The sequence below is a fragment of the Aspergillus uvarum genome (assembly GCF_003184745.1).
Source record: "Aspergillus uvarum CBS 121591 unplaced genomic scaffold BO82scaffold_28, whole genome shotgun sequence".
Taxonomy (NCBI): domain Eukaryota; kingdom Fungi; phylum Ascomycota; class Eurotiomycetes; order Eurotiales; family Aspergillaceae; genus Aspergillus; species Aspergillus uvarum.
In genome coordinates, this window is record NW_020291325.1 from 95,544 (window position 1) to 113,672 (window position 18,129).

General features: G+C 53.1%; 4 protein-coding genes across 4 annotated transcripts; 2 read left to right on the forward strand and 2 right to left on the reverse strand.

The window, feature by feature from the left end:
- Window positions 1-202: 202 nt before the first annotated feature.
- cwc27 (putative peptidyl-prolyl cis-trans isomerase) lies at window positions 203-2,373 on the forward strand. The gene has a single exon (XM_025640785.1). The coding sequence runs from the start codon at window positions 429-431 to the stop codon at window positions 2,235-2,237; it is 1,809 nt and encodes a 602-aa protein (XP_025491696.1). The 5' UTR covers window positions 203-428; the 3' UTR covers window positions 2,238-2,373.
- A 553-nt stretch (window positions 2,374-2,926) lies between these two features.
- On the reverse strand, window positions 2,927-5,825 carry BO82DRAFT_80348 (heat shock factor family protein). Its single transcript, XM_025641566.1, has 2 exons — window positions 5,125-5,825; window positions 2,927-5,064 (listed from the first exon to the last, which is right to left on the reverse strand). The coding sequence occupies exons 1-2, from the start codon at window positions 5,589-5,591 to the stop codon at window positions 3,135-3,137; spliced, it is 2,397 nt and encodes a 798-aa protein (XP_025491697.1). The 5' UTR covers window positions 5,592-5,825; the 3' UTR covers window positions 2,927-3,134.
- A 1,038-nt stretch (window positions 5,826-6,863) lies between these two features.
- On the reverse strand, window positions 6,864-8,209 carry BO82DRAFT_354525 (putative aldo-keto reductase (AKR)). The gene has a single exon (XM_025635226.1). The coding sequence runs from the start codon at window positions 7,939-7,941 to the stop codon at window positions 7,312-7,314; it is 630 nt and encodes a 209-aa protein (XP_025491698.1). The 5' UTR covers window positions 7,942-8,209; the 3' UTR covers window positions 6,864-7,311.
- Window positions 8,210-10,048: 1,839 nt separating this feature from the next.
- BO82DRAFT_374699 (putative GPI anchored protein) lies at window positions 10,049-10,831 on the forward strand (the record flags this gene model as incomplete). The annotated part of the gene is made up of 2 exons (XM_025637434.1): window positions 10,049-10,376; window positions 10,461-10,831. The coding sequence occupies 2 exons, from the start codon at window positions 10,049-10,051 to the stop codon at window positions 10,829-10,831; spliced, it is 699 nt and encodes a 232-aa protein (XP_025491699.1).
- Window positions 10,832-18,129: the final 7,298 nt, after the last annotated feature.

Consider the following 18,129-nt stretch of genomic DNA (forward strand, 5'->3'; position numbering starts at 1 on the left):
CCATGACCACTAGACCTGTGTAATAGCTATAGCAAGATCAATTGATCCAGGTACCGAAGCACCAGAGAGGTGGATTTATCGAGCGAAAGTGGGAGACAGCGGCAGTGGTTAGGGCGGAGTAGAAGGACGTGACGCAGCCGAAAGTTTCCCGGGAAAGCTTCGGCTTCCATCTTGACCTTCATTCCTATCCCCGTCAACCCTCCGTCAACCTCTCTCCGCGGCTCAACCCAGTTCCCACCTCACCGCGGGGTGCAGCAAGCCCACAGACAACATCCTCACCATCGCATACACCTACTGCGCTATCCATCCACCCATCTTATACACGCAGCCCGACTTAATCGCACCATTACCATTCCCTGTCGCACACCACCCACTCCCACTCCCACCCTCACACCCACTCACATCACCACCTAAACCCCCGGTCCAAAATGTCAACCCACTACAACACCGAACCCCCCGCCACGGCCACAGCAACCCTTCACACGACCCTCGGCCCAATCCACCTCTCCCTCTTCGGCGCACAAACCCCGCTCACAACGCGCAACTTCCTCCAACACGTCGCGGACAACTACTACACGGGGACGATCTTCCACCGGGTGGCGCCGGGGTTCGTGATCCAGGGCGGGGACCCGACCGGCACGGGTGCGGGCGGCACCTCCATCTACGAGGAGCCCGAGTTCGAGACGGACCCGGACGCGCGCGACCCCACCGAGAAGATCGTGCTGCGCGATGAGCTGCACAGCCGGCTGCGGTTCAACCGGCGCGGGCTCGTGGGGATGGCCAAGAGCGAGGACGGGACGTACGGCAGCCAGTTCTTTATCACCTTGGCGAACACGGAGCGGGAGCTGAACGGGCAGTGCACGCTGTTTGGGCGCGTGGAGGGGGACAGTATTTTCACGGTGCTCAAGATTGCGGAGGCGGAGGTGGTGGCGGGCACGGAACGGCCGGTGTATCCTGTCAAAGTGACGGGGTGTGAGGTCGGGGAGTTGGGGAGGTTTGCGGGGAAGGTGGTTCTGAATCGGAGGGTTGCTGCTGCGCCAACAGCAGCAGGAAGGGGGGCGGAGAAGGAGAAGGGCAAGGGTGCTGCGAAGAAGAAGAGCAAGAAGCCGAAGAAGACGCTGTTGAGTTTCGCCGGTGGGGATGGGGACGGGGAGGGGGATGATGACGAGGAGGAAGGGATTCCCGTGCGAGCGGCGAAACCGAAGTACAACGCTACGCTGGTCAGCGATGCAGCAGCATCCTCCTCGTCTACGAAGAAACCACATGACCCAGACCTAAAAGAAGAATCACCACTCCACACAAAACGACCTCCTCCAACAGCAACATCGAGCATGCCACCACCACAACCAGCACAACAGCCCACGCGCAAACCCAGCACCCCCGACCCATCCAACCAACTCCCCCTCCCAGACCCCGAATCCCCAATCTCCTCCCCCGAGCCCACCCCCGCAGCCCCCAAGCAAACCAAACTCGACCGCACAAATGCCGAAATCGAAGCCGTCATGGCCTCGATGCGCCGCAGCACGGCCCCGGTCCACGATCCTTCCACGCACAAGAAATCTGCCCTGGAAGCCATGATCCCCTCCACTGCCATCCGGGGCCGCCGGCGCCCTGGCCCCGGCAGCAGCAGCACTGCTGCCCCCGGAACAAGCGGCGGCGGCAGCAACGGAATCACCGGCTTCTCCAGCAACAACTCCGCCGACGCCCAAGCGCTGAAGATGTTCAACGCCTTCAAGGCCAAGCTCGAGAATGCGGACTCCGTCACCCCGTCCACCACTGCCACCAAACCAAGCAGCAAACCCACCCCCCATCCAACATCCCAGACAACCGCAGCAGAAGAGGAAAACGAAGACGAAGAAGCCCAGCTATGCGACCTGCACTTCATCGCGAACTGCCAATCGTGCCAATCGTGGAACGAGAACCCGGACGCCGCCGACGAGAACCCTGATGCAGCAGCAGCAGCAGCAGCAGCCGGCGACCCGGAAAATGATCGCGGGTGGCTGACGCACCAGCTGCGGTTCGGGAAGGATACGCTGGGCAAGGATCTGAATTGGAAGAAGGAGCACCCGGAGGACGTGGATTCGTTGATGGTGATTGATCCCCGCGAGAAGGAGCGGGAGATTGTGGCCTCCTCGTCGTCGTCGGGGAAGAAGAGAGGGTTGGAGCGGGATCGGGAGCGGGAGCGGAAGCGTGGCCGGGTTGGGGATTTGGAGTGGGAGAGGGAGCGGAGGCGCTAGCCTTTTTTTACTTACAGAAAACAGTTTACTATAGGTAGTAACGTACTGGGTATTTTGGTGTGTGTACAGTACTGGATTTGTAGAGATCATTTGGTTGATCCTATATGCTTGGAATATAATCTGGTAGGGAATCTATAATAGATGGATGGATCTACTATCTTGGATTCAAGGCAAGGGTAGCTAGATATGAGGTACTTGCTAATATGCTAATCATACCCATTGATTCACAGATACTCTAGACCATGAACAATGACTTATGTCGTGTCTACACACCACAATCAGTAGCTTTGATCCTCGAAGAGAGTCTCCATCTACTCTCTGTTGTGGTAGGCTTAGCAGAAACGCAGAGATACTGAGCAACCAGGTCACACACACACCGCTCTCATAAGAATTCATTACTATATTATGGCCCGAAAGGATTTCTACCAATGCCACTGCATGAGAAGACCGATCGCCTAGACATCAGAAGCAGACCAAACTAGCTAACATTTTTCTCTTTCTAAATATGAACAAGTTGATCTTTTCCAGGCCGTATCCCTCCTGCTTGGTTCTTTTTGTTGGTGGGTCATCACAACATAATAGATAAAAACATAGATTCTAGTTTGAGGAATCGAAGGGCAGTGGAGGAAGGGGAAGGAAAGGGGAAAGGAGGGAGGGGGAGTCAAAAGGCATGGCCTTGGTACCTGATACACATTGGGGACGAAGAGACTAAAAGATAGGAAAAGCGGAGAAAGTAGAATGCATTTTCCTCATAGACTTCGCGATTCAGTCTTGCGGAGACTCCCCACGTATACGTGCACTTGCATCTCACTTCTATCTCGCTCCCTTGTCCTTTTTTGGGCAGTCAAGCTTGGTCGGTGCCCGACCCCCGTTAGTAGAATATCGTAAAGTCGGAAATCAAGCCTTCTTGCGCCGTTTCACGCCGCTACCAAGACCCTTACCTCCCGGAGCATCGTTGCCCGTGTCTAGCCCACCGTACTGTAGGCTCTCGTCCACAGTGTTAGCAGGACTGGTGGCATTGCTATCAGGCAAAGATTCAACTCTGCTAGAGTCTTTGCCATTAGGAAGCGGCCCATCCGCCCCGATGCCGGCGTGAAGGTCATTTCCGCCGTACCCGCTGCCATCGAATCCATGGTAGAAGCCCGGATTGTGTGGTGGGGGATTGGCTCCGCCGAAGAGATCATTATCAGCGGGGAGATTGTCGAAGTCGAACAACTCGTTCGCGTCCTTGATCCCACCATCATTGGGACCGGCGGTAACCACCGGGTCCGCCGCGGTTGTGGCTGGCACGGACCCGGTCGGATCGCCATAACCTAAGCTAGCTTTATTATGTTCCAGATCTCCAATATCCGTGAAGTAGTCGTTATTGAAGATAGTATCAAGGTCAAGTGGGGGAGGGGGCGCACTGCCATCTATGCTGATTCCGGGTATGGTGCCCGTAGGGCTGAGGGGTTGTAAGAGGTTGGTCAGGTTTTGCACAGAGCGATCTTGCTCGGCCTGCATCTTGACCAGGTTGTCGATCTCCGCACGTGTATTGGCCAGCCGACCGGAGTAGTTGTGCGGCATCGGCGGAGGCGTCGGGGTGACCAAGGCGTTATTTGGAGACGATGCACCATTGACTCCACCGGAGCCTGTCTCATGGGCCATGAGGCGAAGCATATCGGCGCGTTGGCTGGGGGTAAGTGGCGAGTTACCGCCCGAAGTCTCGAGCGATGACAACACATTCGGGAAGTCGGCGAAACTCGTTGGCATACCGTTTCGGGCGTTGGAATTTTGAATGACTGACATGATGTCCCGCTGGGGTACATGAGACCCTGAAGGCGGTTGCGCCTCCTTCTGCCGAGGACTGTTGTCGTATACCTCTTCGACATGTCCCGGATGAGAGACGCTGGCTTGCCGGCCATGACCGCGCGAATGTGAACGGTCATAGGTAGTGGAAGCTGGGGACAAGGTCGTGGCACGGCCCTGACGGTCTGGCCCCGGAGGAGCCTTGAGCAGGAGCTGCTGTTTTTTCAGCGACCGCGGTCCCGTTGGGCTAGTCAGGTCGGTAGGCCCTAGAGACCCGAGCGAGTAATCGTCCATGTCAACGATATTGCCATGCTCCTGTGAGATGGCCCCAGCAAACGAATTCGCTAGATTTTGCGGCCCTTCCTGCCCTTGCAGACTGCGATTGTAGACTGTCGCCAAGAACGTTAAAATCGCGTTGATAGAGTTCTCGTGCCTGGTGTGCTGCTCTTGGAAGTTGGCTGCCTGCGCATACAGTTGCTCGTGTTCCCTCCGCAGTTTGGTGATGGTGTTGGAGATAATCTGCTGTTGTTGGCGAATCGCTTGCAACTCTCTATACACCCCCGCGAGTTGATCCTTCGGCATGAGGCTCCCCGTGATCAAGGACAGCTGGCGGTTGCGCGATCGATCATCTCGTGCAGGTCCCAAGGCATCATCCACGTACTCGTCATTATCATTTTCCTCGATCTCTTCCGTCTTCACCCGCACATTGCCCTTGCCCGTCTTGCTGCCCTGCCCGGCTGCGTTTTTAGGTTTCTGAATCAACCACAACAAGTCGGGGTGACCGCGCTTGAAGTATGGATTCGCATATTCGCTGGGGCTCTTATTCTTCCGTTCGCTGGCGCGCATGGAATTGTCAGAGAGCCCCACCTTCTTGTGGAAGCCGTACATATTCAACTGGCGAACAAAAGAAGCGTAGTTGTTGTGCTTGAATAGCTCCGGAATCAAAGTCTTCGCGAATTCATCTTCGTCCATCACAATGAAAGAGTTGCCGTCGTCCGACCACCGAATCAGATCGGTGTTTTTAGACTCATCCAGAAAACTGCAGCCTTAGTTGGTCACCTATTTCATTGATTCAAGTTACTTTTCCGGGGTAGCGTACCTGCTCAGTTTCTGAACGAAAGGAGGGATCTGTTTCCGCTTGGCTTGGACTTCTCTTTTCGCGACCATCGCGCGCTCATACAACTCACTGAGGCTCTCCCCCCATCCACCGGACTCGCCAGAGCCACTGCCATGGTCTGAGAAAGAGGCCGACGTCTGGTCATACCCGCGACTGCGGTTGACCAATTGAGTGGGGGTCTGGCGCCGGGCAAGCTGGCCGGAAGCCGTCACTGTGGAGGCCGGGACATCTGAGTTCGAGGTGTATGCCGCCGGGTTGTAAGAGCTCGCATCAGGGTAGGACGGGCTGGAGACGTTGGAGGAGGGATTCTGGCCCCATTGTAGGAACTGGTCGTTCGACAGCTGGTTGCCGGGATTTTGGGGATAATTCGTGAGCGGGCCAAGTTGCGGGTGCACGATGGGAGATGTGCCAGGAGCTGGTCGTTTGCGGGTGATTCCTTGAGGGCTCATCACAGGCGACTGAACGACCTACGGACGGTCGGTCAAGCAAGCGGTTATTGTGGAGAGAGGAGTTTTTTTTTTTTGGTCGATTCGCGTGTTCCGTCGTGCTCAGGGATGGGGCAGGATAAAAAGTCCGAGAAATAAGCGATCAGCGAGGGAGGAACGACTCGCTGCTCGGGATCTGCTGGGTGGGCGAATGGCGGGGGATAAGCGGGCGGGTATTCAGCTGGCACGGCTGGCTGATTTGGGAAATCGCAAAATCAAGGACAGTCATAGACGTCGTGGGGGGTGGGCGAAGGTATATAGTCCCAGAGCTATATCACTCGAAGGATAGGACAAACAAGGAACAGAGCAGGAGGAGAAGGAGCAGTGGACAAGGGTGGATGGAGAACGCAAGTGTCAACGGCGGAGACGCGACGGGCGCCGCCGCAGACGCTAGATGGAGTAGTTGCAAGAAATGAACGCGAAAGGCGGGAGTCAGGCAATAGGCGGATACGGCTTGATTGAGAACAATCGTTTGCTATTGTATGGGATTGTCGTTTGGTTTGCACTGTTTCTCACAGACGCAAGAGAAAGGGAAGTTGTAGGGAACGATGGCAGGGCGACTGTGACAGACAGACAGCAGACAGACGGCCTTGACAGGACTCGAACCAGTTGGGTCGCAGAGGGTCGCAGAGGGTCGCAGAGGGGGAGAACACGGCGGGCGGGCGCAGGGAAAGCCAAAAGCACCAGCGCTGCACAATAAAGTACGCACTGGCAGGAGTAGTAGTAGTAATAGTAGTAGTATACCGGTGAGTAGGTAGGTGTTCGATAAAAAAGAAGGACTGGGCTGAAACTGTCGGCCACGACCCTCCTAGTTCCAAGGCTCCGCAGTAATACCAAGCTGATCCTAATGGGTCCTAATGGCGCCGCGGTCTTGGTGGATTTAGAGAACAAAAAACGGCGTTTCCAGTCTTGCAAAACTCCTCCTATCGAGAAGCTTGGCGGGCGGTGATGAGGTCAATTGCTGGAACTGCGCCAGTTGATTGGCGGGTCTTGCAGATAGCTGACTCAGCTGGTTGTCACTTGCACGTGCTGATTGATTGGGGCTGGCAACTGGCCAAAGCAGAAATTAGCACTGGTTGACTCCGGGTCAAGTACTAGGAGTACTAGGTAGCTAAGAAATTATAACGTTATCAGCACTGAGTCACTGGCACTCATCTTCTGGTCCGGCTCTTATCATTGAGCGCCCCAGTGTCGGAGCGGGAACCTTTAAAGAAAGAAAGAAAAAAAATCTTTGTTGTTTAGTTGACTGGTATACTACTACAAATGAACAGTTTGAGGCTGTCTAAGCACTAGTTCGGCCGTGCCTTGGACCGGTACGCTCTCCACTTCTGCCTCCTATCCAATCATCGTCTACTATCAACAGTAGCCGCGACCTTGTTCGGCATCCAGATGGCCGTGATCCCCAGAACTATTGGCCCTCCAGATGTTTCAAGCGGCTTCGATGGAGTTCTGGCTGGTCAAATTTTTGCTCCCATGCTACTTGGCTGGGGAAAGAGGGCCGCAGAGGGACGGAAAGAGCAAACAGCAGCCAAAAGAGGGCATAGCCAAGAACAAACGGGCCAGGACCGAGATTCCGCCGGAAGTACGAGACAACCTCCACACTTTGTCGCGTGTTTCCTTCTTTTATCCCCATTGACACAACGGTAGAAAGGATAGTCTAAACCTTCTCAGCCAATGCCATGGCTTATTCCCCGATTGTTCGTCGGAACTCTGCCAGGATTTCCTGCCACACCTCTGGCGAAGCACCAGAAAATCGCTCGATCTTCGTGAGAGCAGCCAAATCCTCTTTCATGCGAGCCGTGTTGGTGGTTCCATCCAACACCGTGGTATACCCTAGGCCCAAGACCAGACAGTAGAGGGCTGTCGCCGGGGAGAGCTCTGCCCGCTGGGCCAATGACTGCACGGCGTTTGAATGCACGAGATCAGGGTTCGCCGTCAGTGTCCAGAAGCTCTGGTAGACGATGTGCTGCTCCCGACAGAAGGCGCGCAGCGCGACATCATACTCCGTGTCGGCGTAGAACCGATTCTGCACCACCGACGGCTTCACCTGCACTTGGGTGAACAACTCCTCCAGAACCGACAGGTCGGTGTTCGAGATCCCCAGGTTGCGAATGCGGTGCGGGACGTACGTCTCAAAGGTCCGCCAGGCCTCCAGCGTCTGCGCCATGGTGGGCAGTGGGGAATGGAGGATAAGCATATCAATGTACGCCTCATCCGCACTTTCCGGCGCCTCGGCCGGACGCAGATTATGCAGCGATGAACGAATCGAGGCATGGACCTGCTCGGTCACGGACGCCTTCGGATCGTAGGGCATATCCTTGGGGTCCTGGCCCCGGACGGAAGTGAATTTGGTCTGGACCTAAAACCTGGCTTAGCCACCGGGGGGTCATGCATCATGATGCAGCAGGGTATGCTTGTCCGGGAAATTGAGATTCCACAAGGGTGTAATGACGGGACCTACATGGAGATCTTTGCGCTGGATGGCGCCATCGTTGAGGGCCCTGCGAATGCCCTCTCCGACTAAATCCTCCCGGTAGTGCTTGGGTTGGGCAGCGGTATCCACGGCACGGAAGCCAGTGCTCAGCGCCTGGTGAACCAGATCCGTAGTCTGGGTTTTCTTCCATGCGGTCCCATATATCAGAGTCGGTATTATCGACGGAGGGGCGTTCTGGACCGGCCGAAGGACATGATTTTCCCAGGACATCTTGCTTATCGCAGCGCGGGCCATTGGAAAGTGGGAAGTGGGATGCGTATAGGAGATATCCGGATAGTGATAGGAATAGGATGTATGGAGTATACTAAGGATGTACTACTAGCAAGTCACGCACGAGGTGGAAACATGGGACTTCAGACGGCAGGGATCTTATGACATGTAATGGGACAAATTGGACCGAATGAGGGGTTGTTCGACGGCACATTCCGACGCGGTTTACTGACCTCATGATGACCTAAGGTAGGTAGGTAGCATGCCAGCTTTACTCTTTTGAGTGTGTATGGGAATTCATTTCCGGAAAGTATCCATCTACTATACTAGGCCCTGTATAGGACAAAAGGACTGTGGAGTAGTAGGTGCTTTCAAGTTGACCAGTCCCGAATAGTGATCACATCCCGAAAGCCGCCCGGCCCTTTTTCGTGATATTTGGTACATGTACATATTCATAGTCACAATCGATTTATGGGCAGTTGTTGTCCGGACTGTCAATCTTCTTGCATATTCTATGAGATTGTAGGCAGCATAGTTTCGTTAACCTACAGATGAGTACTCTGCCTGGCTTGTGGTTCGATTAACGTGTGACGCTCTCTATATATAGCAAGGAGGCGGTGCAGGGCTTGTCAGGGCCATCCCATGTATGCATCTTCTCAAGAATCTTCCCTGCACCTTTGACGTTTCTCCACCCAAACCCAGGCTCCCTGTTGCAACTGGCAATTACCCTGTTTTTGCGCGGGATGTTTGGATTTGTACTGTGATGGGAATATCATCACATACCACCACAATAAATCCGCAAGAGCTCTACACACCACCGAGTAACCATGCCTAAGTTTCCATATAAGCACACCACATCACTAATCCAAAGCAGCGGGTCTCTTCCTAAATATCTACCCCTCCCAGAAACAATATGGTCCAGAATCAGTCGGGATGAACCCTGACTCTGCATGACATAGCTGCCACCCATCGCGATTGCAAAGCCAAAAAGCCAAGCTACCACTCCCTAGCCGGGGACGAAGATCTGCCAACAAACCCTTTCCCCCCCCAGCGAACGCCCAACTTGCAGAACCATTCTCTGAACCACGATATCGCCAACCACTGCAAGCCCACCAGGCAACCACTTTCTACGGGGTGGTACATTGGTTTTTTCGAATGTTGATCGCCGCTTCATCAGGGTCCTGCTCCTGCGGCCTCCTCCCCTTCGACCTTCTTGGCGACCGCGAGGCTGAGTAAGGTCCCATCCAGATAGCAAGCTTCTGGTCTCGCTTGCCAAGTTCCTCGCTACGAGGGTTCTGCGCACCGGATGAATGGAGGGGTGTTGGTCACTCAAGCGAACTCGGCATCGGCAGTGCTCTCAGTGCTCCATCTACCTCCGCGAGGGGACGGGAGGGGAAGAGGAAGCTGTAGCCTACGATCAAGAAATAGCGATGAAGCAAATATAGAAACCTACACCCAAGGAAAATGAGGGGAAAGGCAAGCCTTCGAGTAAAGTATAAAGATGGGCTCCACGGTCCCGGTCGATTAGAGTTCGATACCAGCAACAAAATCGCACTCAGAACACTTTCAACGAGCCTTCTCATCTCATCTCCATAACCAGTTCCTCCTCCTCCTCCTCCTCCTCCTTCTTCTTCTTCTTCTGTCTGTCCGTCCGTCTGTCTCTCCCTCCATTGCATCTCGCATCTGCAGCCAACAGCAAAACCAGAAACAAACCAAAATGCGCATCGCCCAGCTCCTAGCCCTCAGCGGCCTCCTGCTCGCAACCACCGTCACCGCCGGCGGGGAGCTCGACCGCAACGATGTCCCCAACGGCTGCTGGGAGCCGTGCGGCCCCGTCGTCAACATCTCGCACGCCTGCGACGCGAAGACCGACAACGACCGCGCCGAACTCCAGTGCATCTGCCAGTGGGACCGCGCAGCCACGCTCATCCCGCTGTGCGAGGCCTGTATCGGGTATTACCGGACTCAGCAGCATCACGATGATGACCACGATGATGACCACGATGATGATGATGATGACGATGATAACGACCTTCATGATAACGGTATGCATACCCCTCCAAGGATCTCTATAGCAGAGCACCCCGCAGCGGAGCATAAAACTAATCCCATGGGGCTGGGAGGGACAGACGCATACGATATTCTAACTTCATGCTCCCTGTCAACCACCACCTGGAACCCGGCGGCTGCGACCTCGGTGCTGAGCGCGGTGAATGCGTCGGCGACGGGCAATGCGACTGCTAGTGCTACTGGGTCGGGGGTCACGGGTACGACTAGTACTGCTACTGCTGGTGCGACTGGGGGAGGACGGGATAGTGCTACTGGCTCCGGTGGTAGTGGTGGTGCAACGGGTCGGGCTGATTCGGTTACGGCGACGGGCGCGGTCTCTGCTGAGGGGGCCCGAGTTACTGATAATGCGGCGCCGGGGGTGGTGGCGGCGGGTCGTGGGGCTGCTTCGGTTGCGGCTGTTGTTGGGGTGGGGGTTCTTGTTTGGTTGTGAGGGTGAGTGGCTAGGTACGAGTATTGGGATGGTGGTGGGGGATCAGTGGGGAGGCAGGAGAAGGGTGGGAAGTGAGTGGGAGGGTTGAAGGGGATTGGTTGGTTAGATCTATGAATGGTGGACTATGGAAGTATGAGTGATGATTTTGGTAGATTGGAGATAATTTCTTGTTGTCGGGTTGATGTTGTTTGGGCTTGAGAAGGGTTGTTGATGTGGTTTCGACTGCAGTTGTCAAGTTTTCAGAATGCTGCTGTCAATTAGTCAATTGTTTCGATGAATATGAACAAGATACTTCTGAGTCAGGTAATCTGGTGCTGGCAGTCTAGACTCGATATTTGTTGAGTATCGAGGCTCAGGGGCTCCAATTGGTAAAAGTCGGGAGAAACAGTCACTTGCTGATAGAATAAGGTGACTGCTTCATGGCACTGGCCATGGTCATACAGCGAAGCAAGAGTAGTGAATGTTATCGACAATTGCTAGGAGAAGGCCAATACTTATCACGCGGAGGTGGTGAACTTATTCGCGAATCACCCACAGTAAGAAACGTTAGAGGCTTACCACAGAAGTATACAGAGCACAGAGCTGCCTCAAACATCAAATGAGATGCAATGATCGGACACCAGATCAGCGAACTTTCCATGCCACCTTCATACTCATTTCGGAGCGAGTGTCGATGGAGCCAGATAAGAAATCCCAGGACTGGATTAGCAGATAGTCCAAGGATGAAAACGCCAGCAACCTCCTCGATCGAAACCTACACCTACACCACACCAGCAGCAATGACCGCTCTGCAGTATTTACAGTAGAGTGCTGCCCTTCCTAGACACCACGCTACGCAAAGACACCATCAAATATGAGAGATCTCCCTCGACCTCCACACCACTTCCCAGAAGAATGTGGGCATTCGAATTCAGCAACCCACCTCAAGGCCTTCACACTTCAGACCCGACATGATATCTATCCAACGCAAAGCAACTGGAACTGAAAAAAAAGCAAAGCGTTTAGATATCACCAAGGTAAGCCTTACCTAACAACACTCACCGGAGACAGCGACCAAAAGACCGCACTCACGGGTTGATCGCTCTCTCTCTTCAATCCCTTCCGAAATTACCACGGGAACAGCCGAAATGACATATGCTGACAGGAGGGGAGGGAGAGAAAACAAACTTCCCAGTCCACGGGGTCTTTTCTGTTCGCTCCTGGCGGACGGAACGACGGAACGGAGGTCCAGTAAGGGCCCCATCTAACTCCGTAGCATGCTGCATGGGCGATGTGACTGAGGCCGGATCAGGAAAAAGGTATCTGACCTTTCATATGTACTGCACGTACATACAATTCATGTACGGATTCCTCCGTACAGGACCAGTGGCTTCTCTTTGCATGTGTGTATGTATGTGTGTGTTGTTATTGTGGGAGGGCGATGGGGGGTCGTCAGCCCTTGCTTGGGCGAGGTCGGTCTGTTCCTTGGGTAGTCTCGAGAGTGACAGGTTGGTGACTCAGTCGGAACGGGGGCGAGTGAAGTTGCTGTGAGAATGTTGTTTTGAACCGAAAGGAGGGAAGGGGGGAGAGGAAAGGCGAAAGGGGAGAAAGGAGCGACTTATATGTCACTGGTATGGATGTGTTCTTTGTTGGGCAGGTTTCTCTGAGTGTATGCACCATCTGGGCATATTGGTAGGTGTCCTCTGTCCGTCTCCTCTTGGAAAGAGGGGAGGGGGGGTTATCGCACTCCAGTGGCGACTGGCGCGAGGTCAAAATGATGGATCAGGTGGCTTACATGTTGCATTGCATTAGCTCCATCCTGCACAGACCAGAACAAAAATATGAAGAGTATGGCGATTGAGAACAGAACAAGAAAAATCACAAAAGCAACGAAAGGGAAATGTCATCATCGTTTCAATGATCTGAGAGAATCGTAAATCGACTCCCTCACAGGGTGATCATCGAGCCCTCTTGCTGGCGTCGTTGGGTAACCAAATCTGCAGCCCGCAACACATTTGCTGGCACTGCGAGCCCTCCTCGACAAAGACATCAGGGAGAAAGTGAAATGTTTAAGGTGAATGACATAAGTCGCAAACATGACTTCGGCGAGCAACAGCAAGAAAGTGGGCACGTCAATACAATGCACCCGTCTACTTGTCCTTCCGGCCAGTTAACGGATGTTGCCAGATGATGATCTTCACCTCCCATTAGCGTTTGTATGGCAGAGATTGGCCTTGACGGGATATACGAGGCGCAGTCCCATGCGCTTGCTTTTTCGTCTTGATTGCATCATGTTATTTCCACAGCCACGAGGGCTGGTGTCTTGCTTCGAGGTACTTGAGCTGTGTGGTGGTAGCAAGTGCTGCGTGGGTGCGAGAAGCCCTGTGGCCACGAGGGTTTAGCCAGAAAAAGGGTGGAAGAGCTAGAAAAAGAGGAACTTAGACAATTGATCGTAGTTATCCACTATTGAAATGAAAAGAGATTCTCAATAGTAGCAACTCGACAGGTCAGTAGGGGGAGGGCGGATTATCCTGTGTAGATATGACTATCCTCGGATCAACTCACCTAGCTAGTGGGATTCCTTCTGCACCCCGCGCGTACGACAGCATGGTCCTCCATAACGGAGCACATTCGGGCATCACTCTGCTGGCATTGCACTTCCCTCTGCACGCTTGTTGATACTGCCAAGTCGCATTCGAGTTTACGAAAGCGATTGGATTGCCGAGACTGGCTTGCCCCCTATCTCTGCTGCCGCGGAGGCTAATGGCAGTCAGTCCCATAGTAATAAATATTAATCCGATGCAGCTTCCAATCAGCGATGACGATGAATCACTAGTAGGACCATAGTGTCTGAGAGACTCCATTCCAATTTCCTCCATTGGGTAGGGAAAACCGGCCCTCGGTGGACTGGGAATAGACTAAGAATATTCTATGGAAGCGCTTGCGAGTTTAGCTCACTTCGGGATCGCCCATAGAAGCTCCCCGGCGAGCTACGCCACGGGACTGGCCCTGTCTTCATGAATAAATTACCCTGAGGATTGAAGACCCCCAAGGTAAGTGCCGAAACAGGATGTGTGGTGGATTTAGTGAACGCTTCGCCGATGGGACTCTACTAGTAAGAGACGAAGACTGTCTTTTTAGTGCTCGCCTAGCGAGGGCTTTTCCCCCCCGTTCTCTCTCTCCAGCTTGATCGGGACAAATGCCAGCCCAGTCGATTGCGGGCCACTGCATGACAATGGGGAGGATTACAGTTAGTCGAGGATCCCGTGCGCTGCTGTTGCTGCTGCTATTGCTGTTTCGAGAATGGAAAACAGGCAAGCGGGAAATCTGACATCTCCGCTTAACAGGTTCTGGTGACACTCTAGCGGGTTCTAGCTTCGGAGTGTTAAATCCCAAACCGCCAGAAAATTGGACCATTCCCCATAACGAGCCAGAATTCGGGGACTTGCGGATCCCTATGGCGTGTGTGTGTGTGTGTGTGTGAGTGTGTGTGTGTGTGTGTGTGTGTGTGTGTGTGTGTGTGTGTGTGTGCACTGTATGGGTGTGCTTTTGTGGCCTCGCCCTTTCGGATCCTATCGCCAGGTTTCCGTTGGACCGTCAATGTGCGGGAGCCGATGGGATTATTCCAGATCCGCCTTTTTTTTTGGTCATGGAACTTGCTGACCATACCATGAGAATTTAATTGCTATACCCAACAGTCCATGTGCAAGTCGCACTCCCATCAAGAGGCTGGAACAATGAGCTGGCGGAGATGGTTCGTTGCGCATGTCAGTTTGCACAGTACTCCATCTCAGGGGAGACTCCTCCGGACTCCGGAACCCCATAGACACTTGCGTGTCATGTAGACGAGGCAGTAAAATTGGCTTCGGCGGTGGAAAGCGATAATAATAGCACGGAAGATAATAATAATAGCGATAGTGTCTTGTCCGGAATTCCATTAGACAGATGCAGGGTAAATAGAGTCGTATGGAGTACCGCTCATCAGGGGCCGGGCTTAAACCCGATTGACAGGTAGGATTTTCGGGACTCGCGCCTCGCTAGTCGCTCCTGCGTCCAAATGCATTGCCGGAGGCTATTTTGATCCCGGCCAGCTATGTTCTCGTTCACAATTTCTCTGATGGTGTTGGGATTTCGTTCATCGAGCATGATCGCTTGTCTTCATGACGAAGCTCACTGACAACGGAGGTGAAGGAATGACCAAGCTGGCAAAGCTTGTGTGGAGAATTCCCTCCCTTTTTTTTGACTTTTGAATTTGATTGTTGTTTTTCCAAGAAGTATTGAAGCTATAGGGCATGTGTTTACCCACCGAGAGGCGGATCCCGAATCCACCGTACCTAGTCTAGCTAGGTACGGCGTTAGGGAGCAATAGGGACGCGTCGAACCGCTTGTACTTCCAGTTTCCCCGAGTACAAACCGTCCAAGAAGGAACAATTTCGGGACCATCGATGGGGATTGCCTCATGGAATGAAGTGATCTGTGGGAGTTAGGTTTAAGGCAGCAGGATGGGCAGCGATTCATTGCTGATGCTTCTCATCTCGTCCTGTTCCCTCCAACAGAAATCTCCGATAGCGAAAGAAGGGAACGATCTTCGGACCAATGCGTCATATCTAATGACAGGATCCAATTCAGGTTGACGCCGCCTCTCGATGGGAAAATAATCTCCTATACCCAAGGAAGCTAAAGAAGGCACCAAGAGTGGCTCAGAGTGGAAGGTTGAAGGAGGAGGGGGCGACGGGTGGGTGAAGGGGGAGGAGGGGGGAGAGGTACGAGGCGGGGTGCTGTGTTCTCACGCTGGTCCATCAGGGACATCCAGACACGATGCCAGGCTGAAACACACACATCGACAGGAGAACAGACCAGATGGCGACAATCGCTTGACTACGCAGCAGGGGTAACCGGGAGATGACGCGGTGGGAAGCATGGCCATGGGAAAATCATTAGTTCTTTCCTCAGGGGGGGAGATGAGAGAACAAAGAGAAGGTTTCAAAAACAGTCGCAGTGGCGAGAACGATGATTAAATGTATGCATAATCTCGGAGAAGGCAGACAGGACATTTCCTGTCATCATCCTTTAGGTGATTCGACGTGCTTTGCTCTTCACCTTCTTTGTGTGTCTTTTCCTTCAAACACCGTTAATAGGGGGGTTGTTCAGGGGCAGCCAGTCAATCTGGCAATTACTGTACAGCGGTAACAATACTCAAAGCCAGGTCAATAACGAAAGGATGGATGCATGAATCAACCATCATGAGTCATTCAGCAATTCCGAGTAACCCGAGTTAATCCCAAACCTCCGGTAGAGTTCATCTGGTACCTGAATCTCCAGCCTTTCAGGAGGTTCATCCGACAGAAACGGTTCTTCCGTGGCGGTGGTGGTGGCCATACCTTTCAAGTTACAATAGTTAACTTAACTTACCTACCTAGTTAACCCAGTGAGTTTAGTCAGGTAGCCCGTAGTTAGGCTAGTCCCGGAAGGACGGTACTGTACGGAGAACTAGCCTCTCTATACCCTCTCTGTACGGAGTACACTTCCCCAATTTTATTTCTCCTAAAAGTCCATTAGTATTCTTAGAGTCCTGAGAATCCTACAGTAGATGTGAGGTACTTAAGTACTTGGTCTGTTCCTGGAGTTTCGATAGATCTCGTCCGCCTATTTCTGTATACGCATCCAACCAATACTGTTTGATTCTCTGAGTGCCAACCACCACTGCAGCTCTCCTCAACTTCCGTAAGTGATTGTGATTCCTTTGATTTGCCGTTGATCATATGTATATGTTATACACATATATATAATTTGCTTTTTTTTTTCTTTCCTGGCCCCAGCCCTCCCATCTCCATGGTCTAGCATCAATCTTGCAGACAGCCCCGATTCTGGATTTGCGCCTGCATTGCTCAACCACCAATCATCGTTGCTTGCCTCTTTTGGGCGAAGCCTCAGATTTCAATTTCCATTATAATCTGCCTCCATTTCCCAACGTTTCCTGAGCAATCGCTTCTCTGCCTGCCTTCGCCACCTTGAACAAGGGCTGCACAAGCAAAGCAATTCAGAAGCCAGAAGGACGAAGGAAGGCAAGCGAAGTCGAGAATAGGTCGACGAACATCCCCACCAAGAAAGAGAGGATTGTATCGAGTGACCTCATTCGGTGATATCAGGGTTCTCCATCTCGCTCCATCCAGCCTCCCCTTCGGCTTCGTTCCAAACTTCCACCTTCATCATCAAAAACAAAACACACACAAACACAAGAGAAAAGAGACACAAGAAGGGCCAGCGAGCTAGAAAAGAGGGACAAAAAAACGAGAGACCCATCTCAATTGCCAGGACTGGAGTAGTGCAACGAGAAAGGCAAAGCAAGACCACGACCACACAAGTCTAGCGAGCTTTCTGTCCACTGCATCCACTGGATACCCTCGATCTTCCCCGTCTCTTCGTCCCGTCCCTCATTGGCATTCATTGGCAGTTCAACTGCGGGAATCCCTTCGTCCCATTCGTTGTGTCTCTTCACTTTCGTTTCCCTTGAAGTTTCCCATTCTCTCCTGCCTGCGCCTTGCCTTACCTATCCATCTATCTATTCATTCAACTGTGCCTGGGTGATCACCTTCTTCCGGACCACATCTTGAATTCCTCCGTGGTTGATTGATTGATTGTGAGCAAACTCTCCTTGTCCCAAGCTTTTTTTGTCTATTCCATCTGCTCGAGTCTGTTTTGATTTGATTTGATTTGATTATATCATTGCATTATTTTCCTGTGAGAGTGATTACATACACCAGCCCACCCACATTTCCAAATCAACTGGTTCACAGAAGAAGGGCCAGAGAAGAGAGAGAAAGAAGAAAAGAGACAAGAGACAAGAGACAGGAAGACAGAGATCAAGGCTAAACCAAGCGGTCGCCCGGCTTTTCTGCGTGCCGTTTGGCGTGCGTGCTTTGCTTTTGCTTTTGCTGCTCTGCTCTGCTTCTGCTTTGCTTTCTCTGCTCTGTTCTCTGCTGCTTCAATTACACTTTACTTTCCCTCAGTCTCAGTCTTCCCTCCCCCCCCCCCCCCCCCCCCCCCCCCCCCCCCCCCCCCCCCCCCCCCCTTCCGTCCCTGTCCTTTCTTCCCTTTTTCTCTCCTCCTGCCGGACCACCTCCTGCTACTTGCTTCGTTCTCTTTTCTTTTCCTATTCTCCCTCCTCCCCTCACCACCATCACCCACCACCTCCTTCTCCCCCTTCTCCACTATTCCGGGCCTCGTCTTCACATCGGCCTTCCGCACACACCAGGTCGGATTCCTGGTGTCTCTCCCACCCTCAACACCCACCACCACCACTACCACTACCACTACAT